At 43.4% G+C, this 19,616-nt stretch overlaps 1 protein-coding gene across 1 annotated transcript in view; it reads left to right on the plus strand.

Moving 5' to 3' along the window:
• Positions 1–19,616, plus strand: part of FHDC1 (FH2 domain containing 1) — a 104,081-nt gene that overhangs the window by 45,296 nt on the left and 39,169 nt on the right. The window contains exons 3-4 of the mRNA XM_069242763.1: positions 7,552–7,613; positions 8,923–9,025. Coding sequence (XP_069098864.1) covers positions 7,552–7,613; positions 8,923–9,025 — 165 coding nt within the window. The remainder of the gene's footprint in view (positions 1–7,551; positions 7,614–8,922; positions 9,026–19,616) is intronic.

The raw sequence follows: 19,616 nt of genomic DNA on the forward strand, positions 1-19,616 counted from the left end.
AAATATTATAGATGCCCCACCCTCCCTTTTGCCTACGAGAACCCTGCGGCACACAAATGCTCAGTCGCTGTGGGAGCCCTGGATAGACGGCTGGTCTACTATTGGTAGAGGCTGCTTAGCTCTTTTTTATTTAGGGGGCTTCTCACAGTGCCTTGACTGCACTGCTGTTCAAACCCACTGATACTGCCTCTCTCTTCTGAATCTGCCTTGATAGGATCATACTACGATTCCTCAGGCTGACAACATTACAGAAATTATGGGTCCATTGCCTGTTACTGCATGGTCCATTCTGAGAAAAGGGAGGCTTCACTGACTTTCTCCCTCTGTTATCCAGGCAGATTTAATTTTCCATTATTTGGGGTCTACAGCTGGCACAGGATCCCCTTAAGCTAATAGGTGACCTGTGGGCATGAGTCAAACAATGTTCCATGTGTCCTTTTTTCATTACGATGGAGTTCTTCTTGATTTAAACCACGGTCAAAATACCTGTGAAATTTAACAGAAGCAGTATTAATAACCATAAATAACTGACTACACTTATTCGGATTGGAAGTAATAATATTAATGCAGTTTATCTAATACAGGTTTGTGTTAGAGCATGGGTACTCACAAACTTTTTCTCGGGGGCCAAAATTGCAGTATGGTTTGCGGCCGAGGGCCGCACTGAAGTGACAGCGGGGGTGGGGCTTAGAGGGGGCTGGGCTTAGAGGGGGCGAGGCTTAGAGGAGGAACAACCACCCCACCCCCTTTTTCAAAACATCTGCACACTACCCCAGTAACACACACAGCGCCATCTGCACACTGCGCCATCTGCTCCCACCCCTACCCCAGTAACACACACAGCGCCATCTGCTCTCACCCCTACCCCAGTAACACACACTGCGCCATCTGCACACAGCGCCATCTGCTCCCACACCTACCCCAGTAACACACACAGCGCCATCTGCACACTGCGCCATCTGCTCCCACCCCTACCCCAGTAACACACACAGCGCCATCTGCACACTGCGCCATCTGCTCCCACCCCTACCCCAGTAACACACACAGCGCCATCTGCTCCCACCCCTACCCCAGTAACACACAGTGCCATCTGCTCTCACCCCTACCCCAGTAACACACACTGCGCCATCTGCACACAGCGCCATCTGCTCTCACCCCTACCCCAGTAACACACACTGCGCCATCTGCACACAGCGCCATCTGCTCTCACCCCTACCCCAGTAACACACACTGCGCCATCTGCACACAGCGCCATCTGCTCTCACCCCTACCCCAGTAACACACACAGCGCTATCTGCACACTGCGCCATCTGCTCTCACCCCTACCCCAGTAACACACACAGCGCCATCTGCACACTGCGCCATCTGCTCCCACCCCTACCCCAGTAACACACACAGCGCCATCTGCACACAGCGCCATCTGCTCCCACCCCTACCCCAGTAACACACACAGCGCCATCTGCACACACCGCCATCTGCTCCCACCCCTACCCCAGTAACACACACAGCGCCATCTGCACACACACAGCGCACACACACAGCGCAATCTGCTCTCACGCCTACCCCAGTAACACACACTACATTAAAAACAAATAAATAAATAACCAAAGAGCCTTACCTGACTCAAAGCACTGTAAAGATGCCACAAATGTGGAACAGCAGGCAGGCAGGCGGGCAGCAGACGTGGAGCCGGTGACAGGAAGCAGACGACAAAGCCCCGTAAAAGTTAGCTGCAAGCGCTGACTTTTATGGGGCTTTGGCTTCCAGGATCGTCAGGGTAACACCATAAACAATGGCCGCCGTACGTAAACCTAGAGGAGGGCCGCGGGAGCATGCGCAAGGAAGCCACTGTTGCACATGCTCCCGCGGCCCTCTTCTATGTTTACATACTGCTGCCATTATGATATGGCGTTTGGTGTGCGTCTTGCGGGCCGCCAAGCTAGGTCCGTGGGGCCGCTGGCGGCCCGCGGGCCGTACTTTGAGTACCGTTGTGTTAGAGTATAGGACATCAAAGCAGTTTAATTAGATCACTTAAGTGGGCTACTTCCAATTAGAGAGGAACCTCCCAGGTATTAACTTAACTCTGAAGTTATTTTTGACATTTCAGCCTGCACCTGCATCCATATTCTGGAATGATATTCAGTGAGCCTGACAGTTGCTCAGAATTTCTATTCTCTCGAAGGAATAAAAGTCTAATTCATTCAAAGACACCTCACTAGGGGCCACTGAGGTAAACCTTGCAGCAGATTTGTGATCATTTGTGTCAATTATCATTTGTTGCTCCATGTTGCTTGCAGATCACTATGTAATTTGTCTTTTTGCGGTCAATCATAACGTAAAAACTACTCTAAGATATAAGCACAAATTGATAAACAAGGTTACCAATAACTAATGGAGAAGTAAGCGTATTTGTGGCCCAAAGTCATAAACATTCCAAATGTTCCCAGGTAGGTTACTTGTGACCCACAAATACACCATTCCCCAGAAAACGGAAGTGCCCTTGGTAGGGCACAGCAGTAGTGTGGAGTCTGTTTCACGGGAGGAGTGCATTGAGGTAGACCAAAGTCTGGGCTACCCAACAAGGAAAGCAACTCTAAGATCCGGTCTTATACATTGTCACTGTGTGTGTGATATGACTGGCTTCACTATGCTTCGTTCAACAATGACACTAAAGAGATAGTATTTGTCCTACATCTGTCCAGCTCTACATCTCCTGAGGTTCTTAGTCTTTGTAAGCCGGTGCACTAACAGGGGAAATAGTGCCTGCCATTTAATATAAGAATTGGCAGCACATGCAGAGCAGTGAATTAGAAGTGCTGTAGCCCTAGTTCATGGTACTGGTTTGCTGAACCTCTAATAGATGAAAGGCAGAGTCTGCCCTGCTGAGATTCAAACCTTTCCACTCAAGGTAAGAGGAGCAACATTTTTTCCCCCCCAAAATCGGACAGTGTGAATCGTAGATTGAGAAATGGAACCGGGCCAATGGGACATGACAATGGTGGACACAGAGTTTTACAAATATCACGCAATTCTTCAATCAAATAGTGTGTGTGTGTGTGTGTGTGTGTAGTTTAGAAAAATATATATATACATTTTGTTTGTTTTCCTGCAGAATCTTCTGTGCTAAACATTCCTGAGGTCTGGGATCTAATTTTTGATAAATCCTTTGATAAAAAGGATGGCTATGGTGGTCTGTCGGCTTTTTTTTTTTTTGCTTAATCAGACCTTAAATGTTCCCTTTTACAAGGAAGATGTTAGGCCCTGTATATCAGCGAACATATCAACTGCTCAAAGCTTCTAGCACATCCGTGTTTTTTTTTTTTTTTTTTGGGGGGGGCTGAACCGTTTGAGAAATTGCTGCTGTGATTTGGGAGGGTTTGTCCTTGAACTGTGGGTGCTGGTAATTCTACTTACCCAATGAACGAGCATTGGTGCAAGGTTTGCAACACCCCAGTTGGCACATAAACTGCCTTCTTCAGATTATTGTGAATAAATTAGTTTCTTTTGCCTCCACTCTCCCTTTTTCCTGTATGCATCATTATTAAGGTTACCAGATGAGTACATGTCACCAAGGAGGAGATACAGGGCTCCAGACTGGGACTTTGCACAATAGCGTGTTGATTGAGTTGGAGAGGAGAGGGTGAATGTGCAAGTTGCCTCAAGGCATTGTGTCAAGCTAGGTCAATGGATGTCCATACACCAAAATGCCAGGGGTAGCGGAAGTGACGTCACTCACCCTTAGACCTTAATGACATCACAGGAAGTGACATCATATGACCTTTGACCATAAATATCCCCAGTAAGTGGTGTCACATGAGCTTTGCCCAAGACATTGCAATAATACACATTGTTGAAGGTGTGTAATAACTGCATAATCAGTGTAACCCAACACAGTCAAATGGCCAGAAACCACCTATATTAGGGTGCTGACATGATCTTTGAATGTGGTAGGATGTGATAGTTACCCTGAAATGTTGTGAGCCAAACCTCTTCTAGATGGTCTCGTGGAGGTGTAGATGGGGGTGGAGGCGGTAGGGGGTTATTCTCCTACTGATTTAAACTTTAAAGACAAATGGGGCAGATAGTGTACTACAAAGCACAATGTTCACATACATTTCTTACAAAGCCATAGACTGTGAAAGGGAACTCCATTCATATTCAAGTCCAAGTCCTTTCAAAGGTTTGCATGGCCAATGAAACCCGACGCTCTTGAGGAGCTCACCCCATTGTTTTCAGAGTGTGCTATAAATGTTCCCTTGTGTCAAAAATCACCTCTGTTGTGGCAGGGCCAGCATTTTGTCAGGGATACCACTTGTATGCCATGGGTGATGACTTATGCCAAAAATCACCTACTGTATCCCAGTTTGCAATTAACTCCATCGTATACATTGTATTACCCTTTTGTGAAATTACCTCAAGTATGTCAGGGCCAGTATTTTACCATAGTTCCCCCCCCCCCCCCCTCCCCCAACATGTCATGGATGGTTTTCCTCCTTTATGCCAAGACCTATCTCCAGTATGCTAGTGCCAGCATTTTGCTATGAGTGTCCCATATGCCAACAATTTCCTCAAGTGTGCCACTATTTTTTTCCATGGGTACCCTTTATTCCAAGAATTATCTTTAGAATGCTAGTATATTTATTTTACAAAGGGTGCCTGTCATGTTAACAATTGCCTGCAGATACCAGCGGCTGTATTTTTCCATGGATGACTCTATAAGCTAAGAATAACTTTCTGTATGCCAGGGCATAATGCCACTCAAGTTTATTTACATTCACTCACTCACACTCATTCTCACACCATCATTTATCCTCACATTCACTCATTTATTCTCATTCTCTAACTTGCTTTCATTCATTCTTAGTCTGACTCAATCATACTTACTCATACTCGCATTCATTCACTCAGCTATCACACTTTATCACTCAGTCACTCTTTCACTCACATTCACTCTCACTCATGTGCATTCACTCTCTCTCATATTCCCACGGGCACTCAATCTTACTTATTATCACTCACTACCCGTCACTGACTATGAATTACTTCAACTCACACACACGTTCACAAACGCACGTTTTGTTGCACACAAACACCCCCCCCCCCCCCCCCCCACAAGCATGCACACCATCTATATTTCAAAACATTTGTTATGCTCGCAGCATCTAGGACTGAAGGCCTCATTTCAGGTTCCAGTACTCCATTTTTTTAAATTACACTAATATTGATTAATAGAATATTATTCAGTACTAGTGTAATGATATAATGGTCAGAAATGAAGGTGTAGCATGACTCCCATAAAGGTGAACCGCCCCTGTCCTGTTGACACTGCCAAGTATCACAAAAGCAGTGCCAGAGGTCGCAGCTGCCACCCCTAAATGAAGTCCATGCATAGGTCCACACACTGTGCCTGCGAGATGGTAACCTTTCACCACCCCATCCCAGAAACTGACCTGCAATTAATACCTTAAAAAAAGTCTTTGAAAAATTATCTTTTCTGAAAACCACAAGTAAGACGTGTGGTGTCCAGTTGCCTTCAGACAAATGCGATAAACTGTCTCTCGTCACCATTTGTCAAGTTCCAGCTTGTTCATTGTACAGCCACCAGGGTTGTAGCTTCGGGGAGTGGGCGTGTTTGGGGGCGTTGCCTCCCCCCCATTAAATGTATTTTCTGATGAATATTTGGGTACATGTGCTTTCAGTCGGGTATGGTGAGGTGTCTGTCAGATTTCACCTGGGATTTTTGCATGCATGCACTGACAAAAACACCCACACACACACACCTCCGTTTTGAAAGTCTTGAAAAATGTTGCTTATTTGACAAAATATTGTTTCTCTCACTTATTATTTCTATCAGTCTCCATTGCTCTCCCTTTCCCACTGGCCCTTAAGCCCCTCTCTAGCCCTGCTTGTTGTATAATGTGTAATAACATTATGTGTCAGTGTGCCCCACCGCATGCCTGTCCTTTCACTTGTTCGTGGGCTTGCCTTTCAAAAATCCTTTATCATTGGTAAATGCTTAACCTCCTAGGGGAGGTTTTGTGACCACCTTGCAGACTGACCCTGTTACATGGGTAATTGCACAACTGCCTACAAGTTTAACTGTGAGCGAACTTCATTTTCTTTTTGTCTCTCCTTCCCGCTCATGGTGGCCATGGCGCTTTGAATGGGCTTGCTTATGTCAACTGTTTTACTTTTTATTTTCAATTTAAGTGGCACAAAAAGCCCAGTTAGGAATTTACAATGCTAATAGCTTTAACTCGAGCAAACGTGAGACCCATTGCATTGCAAATGCTTGTTATGAAATGTTGCTGTGTTTGTCGTCTTATTGAAGAAAATGTTTGTGTTTATGTGAACTATATTCCCTGGTCATTTGAAATGCATGAACAACTGATGATGGAACCTTACATGGTGCACATGCATGTAAAGTGGACTGCCGCAGCCCAGGTGCTGCAGCAGGGCCGCCACATGCTCAATGAGGTAGACTGTGTCTCAGTGCTGGCCCCTGAGTAGGCACACCATGGGGGGATGGGAATCATGAGGGCACACTCCTTCCCCACCAAGTTCTGCGCACGGTTTCAAACGTTTTGCTTCACTGGACGAGCACCTTGCAGGCATTTCCTGGAGGTGCCAGAAGCCCGCATTGTGGGCAGAAGTAATTTAGTTAATGTATTCCAACATAGCACGCTGGAAAGCTTGTCACCTCGAGGCACTGAACTCGTACAGTTGCATAGAACACGTTTTAGAATTTCTGGAGGGGTTATCCAAGTTAATTTCAATGCATCTGAAATACTACTAAGTAGTTCCACAGTGCAGTCCACGAACTGAGTTGTCTCTAGGCACTCAGATGCTATTAAACAAATCAATGGTCCTTGCTTTATTGATCTCGGAATCATGACTTCAGGAATTTAACGTGTGACCTGAAGGTCTCTGGGCAGGAGCTGAGACCTCTATGCTATTTTAGACTTCCCCTGATTCCTTAATGTGTTAGAAACGAATTTGCTGAGCTATTTGTACACATAGGTTGATAATACAAAAACTGGAACATAAGATATGTTTCTTAAATTGGGTGAGGACAACCTTCAAAGTAAAAATATGAAAATGTTCTTGAGTACTCTATAACGGAGGCACACATTCTGTATGTCATATTGTCACATAGTGGTCATATCCTTGCCTGCACAGGGCTGTCGTGGCTTCTGAATCCGGACGTCATTGAGTTCTGTTATACATTCAGTAAGGCACACGCAACACTTCAGCTTTTCTTTTACTGATCAGGTGTAGTGGTTGGTTTCCCTGGCCACAGGTAAGTGTGGGTATTGTCCTGCTCATACACCTTTCCAAACAGAAGGGTTGCGAAGTAGTACTGTACGTACTTGGTGTCTCGCGAGGTGTAGCATTTCCTGAATGAGGATCTCCTTACTTCTGATCAGTGACTCTGCACCCAAATGCATTAATAATTGAGGCTCTCCTTGAATGGCGTAAGTTTGAGGAATGGTAAGGGTTTCATCTGGAAACTTCTAGTTTACATGTCTTGAATTTTTTTATTTATTTCAGATTTCTCTGTTGGATGCAAAACGAAGCATGAACATTGGAATATTCTTGAAGCAATTCAAAAAGTAAGATTCTTCTGTTTTGAGGATAGATTGTTGAGATGTACGTATTAAGCCGGAATTATGATGTGAATAGCAAAAGAGGAGAGGAGTTGAAAGAAGTAAATATTAACCTTAGAATATTTCTGTGAGCTAAACACAATATGTACTGCCAGAATGCAGGGTATTTTTTTTTTTATTGGCCTAAGCTGTGAGTGGCGACCCTACTTTGCCACGGCTGCTGTGAGCACACCCAGCCAATCTTATTTCACAGCAAGAAGATTGTATGTTTTGTGACTCCTTTGCTTAGTTCCTAGAACCTCCAGCAGAGACCATAGTGTGGTGACTGATGTGGTGGTGGTCAGCACCGGTAGGTTATTTGATGTTTCTGCTTTATTGGAGAGCAGCCACCTTGCCAGATGTCACTTCCCTGGCGGGTGAATGTAACTGAATCACACAATATAAATTATGGATGAGCGAGAATCTGGTGACAGCTTGTGAGCTCATCATAAAAGTAAGTCTCACTTTGCTGTGAGTGCTGTATTTGAATATATAGTCTCCACGTTTTTCATTTCACTTGCTGCATAGATGTGTGACCCAACAATTCTTACCTACTAGCCCCATTTTCACCTTTTTTTTTTTTTTGCAAGTCTATTGTAAGGTGCTGGATTCAATGTTAGAAAATAAATTTAATGGCAAAACATAAACATTGAAAACCATGATTTGCCACTTGATGTTTATTTAGGGAAAATTATTGTGAAAAAGCCGGGGAAAGGCAAAACCATGCCTTATGAACGACTATTAAAGGAGGGGAAGCTTGATTGTGAAGAATTGTAAATAACACCAAAAGTGCAAAAAGGAAAATGTCAGCTACCAGGGAGGAATGCCAGAAATGCATTGGAAAAATAAAATAAATAAAACTGATGTGGTGCAGGGTCCAATAGGGAAGTAGGGTAGGTGAGTTTCATACCTTGAGCTCTCCGTTCAGTGTTCTCAACCAACACCCTCTGTCCGATTGTAGAAAAAAAGATAAGGGTGAAAAAAAAAAAAATCAAAACATCGCCTAAAAATAACTGTCTTGCTAGAAAATGTGCAATTTAAGATTGTCAGTGTTTTTCACATAGATGCTTTTTAACGCAGAGATGCCTGCATGCAAATCATAGTCCTGTGCATACAGTCTTGATCAATGTTCAGTGACTTTTCTCATCCAAAATGGTTGCATGTGTTGGAGTCGGAGGCAGCGGGGGTGGACTAGGGTGGGAAAAGTTTCTGTAATTTCTTTGTAAGCTTGTGGCGGTCTAGTTTATAGGATAATTGTAGTATATTGTCTTCCAAGGTCTGCTGAGGACATTGTTGAAGATATCCGCTTGGGAAGGTGTGATGTCTATGAATCCGAGAGTCTGCACGAATTTCTCAAGTTGTTACCAGAAACGGAAGAGGTAAGGGTTAATGTTTTGCTTTGCAGCAGCTGAGACCTAGCGTCATTATGGAAAGTGTGGGTTGCTCAGTGTGTATTAGTCAAATTGGATCTGTCTTCCCACATTGTAGTCCAAACAGTGACTCCAACCTGTCTCTCGTGTTATGTAGATGTGTACACTGTGGTAAGCCTCAACCAAGCACGTGATGTTATTTCTTTAGATTAACACGCAGAATATGAAAGCTACTGTGCTGTGGACTCGTAACCTTGCAAGTCACCTCAATGATAAGGAGATAACCAGCTAATGACGTGAGTGGTTAAAATAAGTGACCTCACCCTAAAGTCATCAGGCCGCCTCTTGCTGGATAGTAGTAGCCATCTTACCACAGAGGACCAGGTTTCGCATTTCTTCTCTGATTAGGAATTGTGACGTCTTGCAGAAATGTGTGCACATGAAGCCTTGTGTGTTTCACACCCACATGCATGTGTCGGTCTTGATGGGACCTTTTACCTTGTTGCAGATCACATGTTTGCACACTGCATACATTTTCAGCAGTTTCTTCCTATTACGTGATTGTGAGAAGGTCACTCACCTTAGTCACACAAGCCTGTTTGTACTTCTTGGTTTATATTTATCGCTGTGTCTATTTAGATTATGAGCAGAGTGCATTCAACAGATGTTCAGTTACAGAACTCGCTGTGAACCTTTCTCTTGTACGCAAACCTGAGTAGAAAGTGAGGCGAGCTAGCATGTGGAATATCTGCATATGATGCGGGGAAGGGAGCAGGCTGTGGGCTTGAAGCATGTTTTTGTAGCATGGACAGAATTTATTTCACAAGGTTCTTCTGTATAATGTTTTTGCCTTGCACCGGCCTGATTCTAGACGCAGCACCACACCTAAAATCATGGCTAGAGAGTCTTGTGTAGTAGAGTTGATCGCCCGAGAAGGCCTTTTGTGTTAGGAAGGAGGCTGGCTTATAGAACTCATTTCTTTGCTCTGGAAGAAGAAGCGGGAGTCTGAAAGAATGACACATTAGCATGGACAACCTTGATGGCTTGGTCCTGATTTGTGATTAAAAGCTTACTCAATAGATCTCATAAGCCTTGTCTTTTAGAACCACTAAATATTATTGACTTCCATAATTGCACAAAACCTCTCGTTTGAGTAATTTGTGAGTACATTCACAGTAAAGGTACAAACCAAGAGCACTGACGATTTTGCACACCCACGTCCGCCACAACTCCTTGGAGTTTTGCACGCCTGTATCTGTTTGTCTCTGAGGTTAGTCTGGTACAGATAAAATAGAGATTAATGAGGACTTTAAACAAATATTTTCGTAAATGGATATGTTTTCAGGTTCTTCCTTTAGTGTAGGCTGATGTTACTCCTGTAAGTCAGACGTAGTCTGCACCGACCCTTCTAAATGTTAATATCCGCAGTCAACCAGGGAGACTGCCTGGGAAGGTAGTGGCAGTGGTTGTAGTACATTCCTTAGAATTTTTTTATTTAAAAAAATAAATAAAAAATTATTGGCATATTTAAGAGTGACTGGCTGTGGCTGGTTGAATGTATGTGAAAAGGAGGTACAGTATGGCGGGAGTTGAAACTCGAAAAAGGATGACAGAAAGGAGAGCGAAAGCGTTCATTTAGGAAAAGGGAGAAATGATTGTAACGGCTTTGTCAGATAAAATAATGATGAAAGTGTAAGGCGATTTCTAGTTGGCATTTTGTCACCTTTTTAAATCCATTGTTCTTAACGTCAATTTATTTGGTTGAAAAAAAATGGTGCAGTAAATCCATCGCTCGGGGGTGTAATCCAAACCTAGGTGCAAAGGAATGATCGTGCCAATGCGTCTTTTGTAGGAGTCGGCCAGAGTCTGACTAACGCAGAAAGGATATAACCGAAGGGTGGAAAATATACTGTGACTTGTAACCATATCTCTTAGGCTAGCTGATACCATAAAGAGTTCGCACCCTATCATGAAAGCCACTGTTACACAAGATTGTCCATCTATGTGTACGTATCAGTGTGAAGTGAACACCCCTTACAGGTAACTCCACCACTTTGCATTGCTGTTTCTCCTTTCACCTCACAGCACGTATGACGCACCCTTTCATACTTTGTGGATCCTTCTCAACGCTGCCAGCCCCAGACTCCTTTACTTTCCTCTTCAGGCAGTGGTGAAGGTTGTTCGGGTAAGGCACCATTTGCATTTGGTGACATTCAACCCCTGGACAGTGACTCAGTCTTTCATCCTTTTAGAGTGACAGGTTTCAACTGGATAATAACGGGTAAATATGAAGCTGTAAATGCAAACACTTTTAGAAGAGTAGCTTTTGGACCTCAAATTCCCACCTTTCCTTACAGTGACTTTCACCATCTGACCCACAGTGTGGAGGTGGGCATATTTACTGACATCTGTTGATTGATTTTCAGTTCCTTATGAACACATTACACTTTCTATTATGCTGAAGATGCTATGACAACCCGAAACTTGTTCTGGATAATTTCGATCATGGGATACACCATTGTCTATTTAATGCAATCCAAAATGTCACCGGATACTGAGCACTCTGTCCTGAAACTTAACTTGACTTCATGTAACTTTCGGTCATCGGATCCGTATAATTCAGTAGTGACAATAAAAGATGCCGCCTGACACCGAGAGCTTGGCTCATCATGGAACAGTTTGCACAATTAACCAAGAGCTACTTAACTTTTGTCATTTCTGCTATAATTCATGAATTTTACAATTCAGACGTTGAGTTGTTGATTCACAGCGGTTTCGGAGTACAATGCAACCAATAGCTCAAATAATTATCATAGGCTGTGAAAATGCAACAGTTTCTGTGGGTGAGTCCTTACACATTAACTGCCTACCTGTTTATTTTTTAATTGCTTCAATAATTTCCCGGAACGCAGCAGTTTAACTGCGTTTCGTATAGTGCACGTTAGTCTTAAGGTGATTCGTGTTGCTGCTATTTTTTTTTTTGTAGTTCAATGTTTGCACCCCCCACTATAGCATAGGACAATAAGACTACTTCATAATGTGTCTGAACTTAATTATATTGTTGTAACAAGCCGGCAGTATTATGTGGTATGACTGGTGAGTCTTACCTTGTAATACTAGCATGTTAGCCAGAAGTGGACCTCCGGTTTACACCAGTAAATTTTAGCACAGACCTGGAAGTGTGGTAAAGAGCTGTTAGGCTACTTAGAGGTACATGTGTTTAAAAAAAAAAAAAAAAAAAAAAAAGTTCACAACACCCACATGGGCAATAAGTAAATGACACAATTCGGAAGAAATCCAACGCCATTTTTGAAAAATAAAGCAGATTTTTATCTTAATTTAGACACCAAAACAAACTTTGTATCTTACATACAACCAGAGTTTTGAATTGTAGAAGAGTTGAAAAATAGATGCACTTTTAATTATCTTACAGTTCCATTTAAGTCAATGGGGGAAAAAATCAGAGTGCAATTGAACACTTGTAGGGTGAGTTCCTTGGAACCCACCTGGCGTTAAGGTTTGACTGGTCCATAGACCAAGGCTCAGCAGTCAGTACTTCGTTACATTTCCCCAGGAGTCCCGGTGCAGAGTTGCTCTGGCTGTCCTTGGTGCTGACGGGATCGTCAGACGCTACCATAATTGCAACACTTGACAAACGCACACTTGGGGGTGGAACAACTCTGTACCATCAGAGTACAGGCGTTTGCGGTCCCAGGACCTGGATTACACAGCAGGATCTTTCACTACCACGTCTGCGGACTCTGGGTGCAGTGGTAGCCTTTCAGCTGTCAACCACGGACTGGTCACACCAAAGAAGGTTTGCCACCTCTCTTTAAGTTGCCTCTTTCGGGATGCTGGATCTAAGGAGTGGGGTAGTTGCCTACGATAGTCCCTATACTGGGAGCTGCTCTGGAGTTGGTGATGTCCAAGACTGGGTCGGTTACCAAGCTGGCTACCTATAAGCCTTGGCAGAGGCAAAAGTAGTCAATCATTACTTTGTTGGCTGGAGGTCATCTGGGACCCTCACTCCCACTTCCGGGCTGCAGGCCATCGACTTTTTTTGGGCTCGGTGACATGGGGCTCAATGGGTTGCACTTTTTGGGACTTAAGCACCATGATTCCTTTGCAAGTTGCTGGTGACTAGTACCAACTGTCAGGGGAGTCAGCTTTACTTTCTGGCTTCCACTGGAGTCCCTCTCACTGGGAGCAATGAGCTTTCACCACAGGCACACGTTGATCACACAATTCCAGTATATGGGCTCCTCCGAGCATGTAGGTGTCCTCTTTGCGCTGTGGTGGTGTCCAGAGTCCTGTTAGTGACTGTGTCTTCTTTGTGCCTCATCTCGATTCAAAGTCCAAACAGAGGTTCTGGTGACAGGAGAGGCCCTTAAATCCTGTTTTATGGGCCATTAAGTGTGTGGGGGCCATTGGCCAGTGGGCTACTGGTCCCTGCGGCTTGTCTGTCCCTAGAGTAATGACTTCCTTTGCGAGTGACACTTTTCTACCTGGAATCCACTATTGTTAAGATTTGCCAACATGGCAGAACATTCCTTCAGCTGTACAGGCCTCCTAACCCACCCTAAAGGCATGGCTAGCCTTTTGGAGGGGTATGCCTCCTGAACAACTAATTTTCCCACCTGCCAGATTGGTCTGGGTGGTAAGGGCTTTGTCCTCAAGTTGGTTACAAGAGATTACATATCCAAAGTGGTGAAGCCTTTGAGGCACTAGCCATCCTAGGAGGGTGGGGGTGTGACCTCTGTCCAGCACAGGTCCTTTGTCTCAGCCCTTTGGGAAGTGTTAGCATGACCAGCAGAAGGGCAGACTCTTGTTTTGGCAGCAAATGGCTCAAGAGAGCCCACAAAGGCAGGGGAAAACTGGTGTTGTAGTGGTCATCAACTAAGTACACCCCCAGGGTACATGCTAGCTGACTCTGGGCATGAGAATCATGCTCCGGGTTAGAAAGCACAATGTGTGACACCAAACATGGGTAAAAGCAGTTGGGCCATCATGGAGCTGGACATCTGGGGACTGCCTTGAGTACCAGCCCATGTTATCCTATGGACCACTGATCACCTGTGGTAGCATTGAGTTTGGATGGTGCCATAGGTCCCTGTATGCTTGATTATATATGTCCACACTCTTATCACGGTGCTTCCTGCCTCCTGGACTAAAGGAAGGCGTGCCTTAGCAATGACTGACCTGTTCTATGGCAGAAAATGGAATTCTACTTGAACTTGATGTGGGCAGAGTCAAACTCGAACAGGCAGCTCTGCAGGTTTATTTTTACTCGGGTCAAGCAGGGTGGCACAATAAGTGCTGCAGCCCTGGTGACCCCCCTTACCATTCATGCCCTTGGGTACCACTGGTACCATTCCCTCGTGCCTTTTAAGGGGTGGAAATGTCCTTGCCAATTGGGTTTGCAAACCTCTTAGTACAATTTAAGGGAAAAGGCATTGGTACTGAGGTGTGGTTAGCAGATCTCAGTACACTTTCAGGTCAAAAACAATAGCATTGAGCAGCAAAAAGTGTGTGTGTGGGGAGGGGGAACCATCCAAAAAGGGGACTTTACAACAATTGTCATTAAATTCTGGGGGGAAATTGGGTTCCTGAAATATTGGGCTACTTTTTCAAAACAGAGTCTCTGCAGCCGTTGTAAAGTACCAAAATGGCTGCACAATCCCATGTAGTACAGCTATGCGATCTGTGCTATGACAACAGCATTGTTATCAGTCATTTATTTATGCATAAATTCAGAGTCCCTTCTCTTTTCTGCTGTCCTAGGCAATTCCTCCTTTACACCACATGACACAGCATGTCTCGCCTCCAAATGTAATTTTTTTTTTTTTTTTTTTGTGGTCAGATTTTCTGTGTCTTTTGTCAATACTAGCTGATGCCATTTTCTTTTGACTCATTAATTCAGATACTTCCCACCTCTTAACATTTGTTCTTGTTGCTGATGGGCTTACATGCTGCTGAAACCAGCATCTGTCATACTCCTTTAGTACAGGATTGCCCTATGCCAGTAAGTGATTGCCCACTTGTGTCTAGTAAACAAATAGGTCTTTGTTATGGGCGAGTGCAAAGCGCTCCGTCCCATTCTTTAATCTTTCTTTTTGCTTCCAACCCATCAGTCAGTCACTTTCATTGGTTCGTGGGCTTGCCTTTTAAAATCTGCTTGCTTTCATTTGTGAAAGGCATGCATACGTCATGCCTTTTCCGGTTCTTAGCCCACCTACACAGCACTGGTAAACTACTAAAAACATACATGGCTCGATGTTTTCAGCATGGTTTCCGGACTACCTTTTCTGTTTATTTTCTACACAGCGCGATCGCGTTGCATTTTACATAGTGCAATCGTGCTGTTTTTTTTTTCTTTTAATTTGTGTGACAAGAAAAGTCCGGTTAGGAGCTTACAATGCTAATAGCTCTAACTCAAGTAAATGCAAGAACTGTTGGATTGCAAATGCTTGTTTTTATAAAGGTGACTGCTTGGAAAACGTGGTCCTATTTGAAATGAGGTGTCCTTAGTCCTGAACAGTGATTGTTTTTCTTTTGGTTGTGAGGTCCATGTTTGCATAGTCCAATGTCAGATAGTGTGGTGGATTTGAAATGTGGCCTTGCCCGAATGAAGTTTGTTCTTTCAAGGATGTTTGAGTTGATCAAATAATACTGTTGAGTCATGGAAGGCAGCTGCTTCCGCTGAATGAATGTTGCTGTGGAAGAGTAGTTGTAGGGCGATTGCCTGTTTCTTGAATTCTCCTATTGATTTGAGTTTGCTTTGGTACCTATGATAGCTAATTGTAAGGACCTTGGGATTTCATTGTTGGAGGGACATGTTTAGATGAGATGTGTGGGTCTAGGAAGTCAACACGTGTATTGATGTCTTCCCCTGGAAGAAGATGAGAATGAATTGAGGGATTACAAAATCCAGCTATGATGTGGTTTTCGGAGGTTTGATTGGGCTGAATTGAGGACTCCATCTGGTTGTCTAGGACATGTGAAGAAACAGCATTATTATTGTGAAATTCCCCTTCATCATCCACCGTCATGATAAATTTGGTACTTGCTAAAAATAAATGAGCCCACATTAAAAGTCTGCTTAGGCACTTTGACGGTGTAAGGTAAACTTGACTATGCATTAAAATCCATCTGGTCTGACTTAACAGGTGCTTGTGTCAGTGTGCAGCGGGTAAGGGTATTGCGTTGCAAGTACTTACCCATATGTGGAGGCTACAAAGCAGAATATATGTTAGAGGATTTCACAGGGTAACATGAGGATTTTTACTACTGTTGCTTCGTGATGCATAAGTATTTGTATATCCCACAGCCGTGACGTGATACTCTAGGCTGACCACTAGTTCTGTTAGCAGTCTTCAAATCCCTTCGATGCTAACTTGTATGTCTGATATGCTAGTAACCACGTCATGGCTCTGTTCTTGTTGACCTTTTTGGTGTTTGAAACTTGATCATATTCTTTGTGCTACTTCAAAAAGTAAATGAAGTATTCTAAAACAAAAATATGACCTTTTGTATTGAGTAGAAAAATAACAGAGAAAAGAACAGATTCCCGCAGTTTGTCATTAGTTTCTAGTTTTCTTGCATCCGTCGGTCCATGAAAAATGCAGTATTCCATTTCTGTATGAAGCTTTAGCCAGGGATACTGCTTGCACTCAGCCTTTTTTGCGCTTAGATGCTCCAAGAGATCATTGGACAGATTCAACTGACCCTATTCTTTATTCCTTTTAAACAGGCCTTTGTTTCACACTGAACAGGGTACAGGTAGCTTTTGCGTAGCGAGTGGCAGTACAAGAACATTACTTTTCAGCTGAAGGCCTTGTGAGGAGTGGCTAGCAGCTGCCCTGTTAGAGGGTCAGCCTCCCTCTGTGTTTTCTCGTGCTAACTGAGGGGAGGGACTCGGTCCGAGTGTGGAATGGCAGCGTGTTCTGCATGCTTCCCATAGGATGAGTCAATATTTTCACCTACCGGCTTTCGGAGCCAGAGAATAGCATTACATCCTACTGCAGATCAAATATTTGTCAATGGTGACTGAACTGATAAGCTTTGTTCACCCCTTCCTTACTTATGTCACGTGTTCAGAAGATTTTTATCGCATGTCCTTGAAGCGCATATAGCGTGAGAGTAAGAAATATCAATGCACTGGTGTGCACCTGCTCTACATGCTGTGTTCCAGTCCATGGTGCCCTCACGCATGACGTCATGGTCATGAGTATTCTACTTCTGCTACTTGGGTTTCTGTAAAGACAGCTGCAATTGCTTAGTTTGAGGACCTGGCTTTACTTGTTGAAGTGACTTTTCAATGGCTGTAATGTTTATTTGTTAAATTATTAGCCTTTTTTCAAAGTGCATTAAATCCACAAAGATCACCAAGCGCTTCACAGGAAGAGAAATGGCGAGACAAGTTAAAACTACACTAACAGCAAATGGTGATCCTTTCGTTTTGGAAACTCCGTTGTGATGGCTTACAGTTTTGTAATGGATCAGGTGACATACATAAGTTACTCAGTCAAGTTAAGTCAATACAGGTAAACAGTCTCAATTGTGCGGCACATATAAACCTAGTGGGGAATTCCATAACAGCTCTTGGGTGTACAACTGCAAATTCGCGTTAAAAGTGAAACCATCCTGTTTGAAATTGCCATTGGACCAAAAGTTGTTTCAAGTCTTCTTTTTTTTTTTTTTTTATTAAACTCTATGAAAGTGGGATTTGCACTTACCGCAGGAAGAATGGAGTTCAGTATCTTGGCCTACTCCCTGAAAATAATTGAGAAATAGTTATTTGTTTCTGAAAGCCGCTAGGAGAAAGAGTGGAACTACAAACTGGCTTATTTCAGATATGCTCTGTTTTGCTAGCTATTCCACAGAATGAGAATGAATGGCTTTGTGAATACTGCAGTCCATCATTAAATTAAATTAAAAAAAAAAAAAAAAAACTCCCAGCTTCCTTAGGAATGCAGTTTAAGGGGTTGATGATAGGAGTGATGTGACTGAAGCGATAGAGTTTTTTTGTATGATTGGTTTAGGGCAATATTTCATGCCGTGATTGTACTGGGATTTAAAGAAGAAAGATTAGAAGGAAACTAATTTCAAGATGTTTGCATTTTGAGGTGACGTAAAGACATCAGGACTGAAAGCTTTGAAAAATCTCATGGAGTAAGGCAATGGTCTACTGGGAGGAGACCTTAAGAATAAATTAGAATATCCTCAGTGTAGAGGTGATAGAAGATGCAGGAAGAAGACATTTCAAGTAGAGATTAAAGAGCTAGGGACAAAATAGAGCTTTGTGAAACCTGCTCGAAATGATCAAAAAGAGTGTTGGCCAGCTTTATTTGCTAATAAAGGTTGTCTACGTAATAGGCTAACCTCTTTAACCACTTCAGGACTGTGGCATACAGGGCCAGCTTTAGGGCGGTGTGAGCGGTGCGGCCGCACCGGGCGCTGATCTCAGGGGGTAGTGCTGTGTTTAGCAATAACTTAAGAAACTTGTGATTTAAAAACACCTGCTGAAAAGTTCCTTGTGCGTTCAACCTTAAGGAAGCAATTAAAATGTCTAGTTACCTCTTGTGATTAATTTTCATGCTAGAGAGAGAGATGGGAGTTTTGTCTAGCAGCAGCTTTGACTCCTCATAAAGTAGTGTAGAGGATTAATATGCCTTCTGCAAAGAACAGAACTATATTTTGTGTGAATAGCTGAGTGGATTAGTAAAGCCAGCCTTTACAAGCGCTTTAAAACAAATGAATGTATGTGAAAGGGGGGCTATGAAGAGATGAGGGGCACATTTGCCAGGTGGTAGTGAGTGAATCCGAGGAGGTGGTCATGGGGGGGCACCAAAAAAGACTGTTGCACAGGGCCCCACCAGTGCTAAGGCCGGCCCCGGTGGCATATTCCTATTAGTTCCAAAGAGGGTGGTATGGTCCACTGTATCAAATGCAGCTTAAGGATGCAGTTAAATCAGAATACTGCACCTTTGTAGGTGATGGCCAGTATGACAGGGAACCATTCTGTAGTTACAGTCCAGGCACCTAAATTGAAACAAAAGGAATCTTCATCCCACCAAAAATCGAACTTATTTGAAAAAAGCAAATAGCACATTTATTGTATTCCTATTCTAATTTTACAGCACAGACATTATTCAGTAAAGCTAGTGTCCTGCGATCATGTTTTGCCTTACCAAAGAAGTGCTTTCCTTTAGAAAACAAGTAGAGAAAAGGGAGAGAGGAAATTGTCCAAGTTGAACTTTTTCGTTTTCAATAAAAATGGGACTTATGCTGCCCAGTATAGCCTCCATCCACACGATTAAACATTTTCCATCTAGGATTTATATTCTGATATTATGCAAACATTGGTTCTCTTTTACAGTTGGTAGACTTCAGGATGCATTTTTCAAAACCAGTCATGAAACAATGTGGTGCTTTGCTTTTCAGGTTCATGGCAGCTATTAAGTTCACCAAATAATGATACTGATTTCAGCCTTAAAAACCCTTCCAGATGAGTTGCAGTGACCACTGACTAGGGAAGGAAATGTGTTCATGAATGCCCTTCTCAGCATAACTGGCTCCACAGAGAATGCCCGGTCTGTGA

The sequence above is a fragment of the Pleurodeles waltl genome, chromosome 1_2 (genome assembly GCF_031143425.1).
Source record: "Pleurodeles waltl isolate 20211129_DDA chromosome 1_2, aPleWal1.hap1.20221129, whole genome shotgun sequence".
Taxonomy (NCBI): Eukaryota; Metazoa; Chordata; class Amphibia; order Caudata; family Salamandridae; genus Pleurodeles; species Pleurodeles waltl.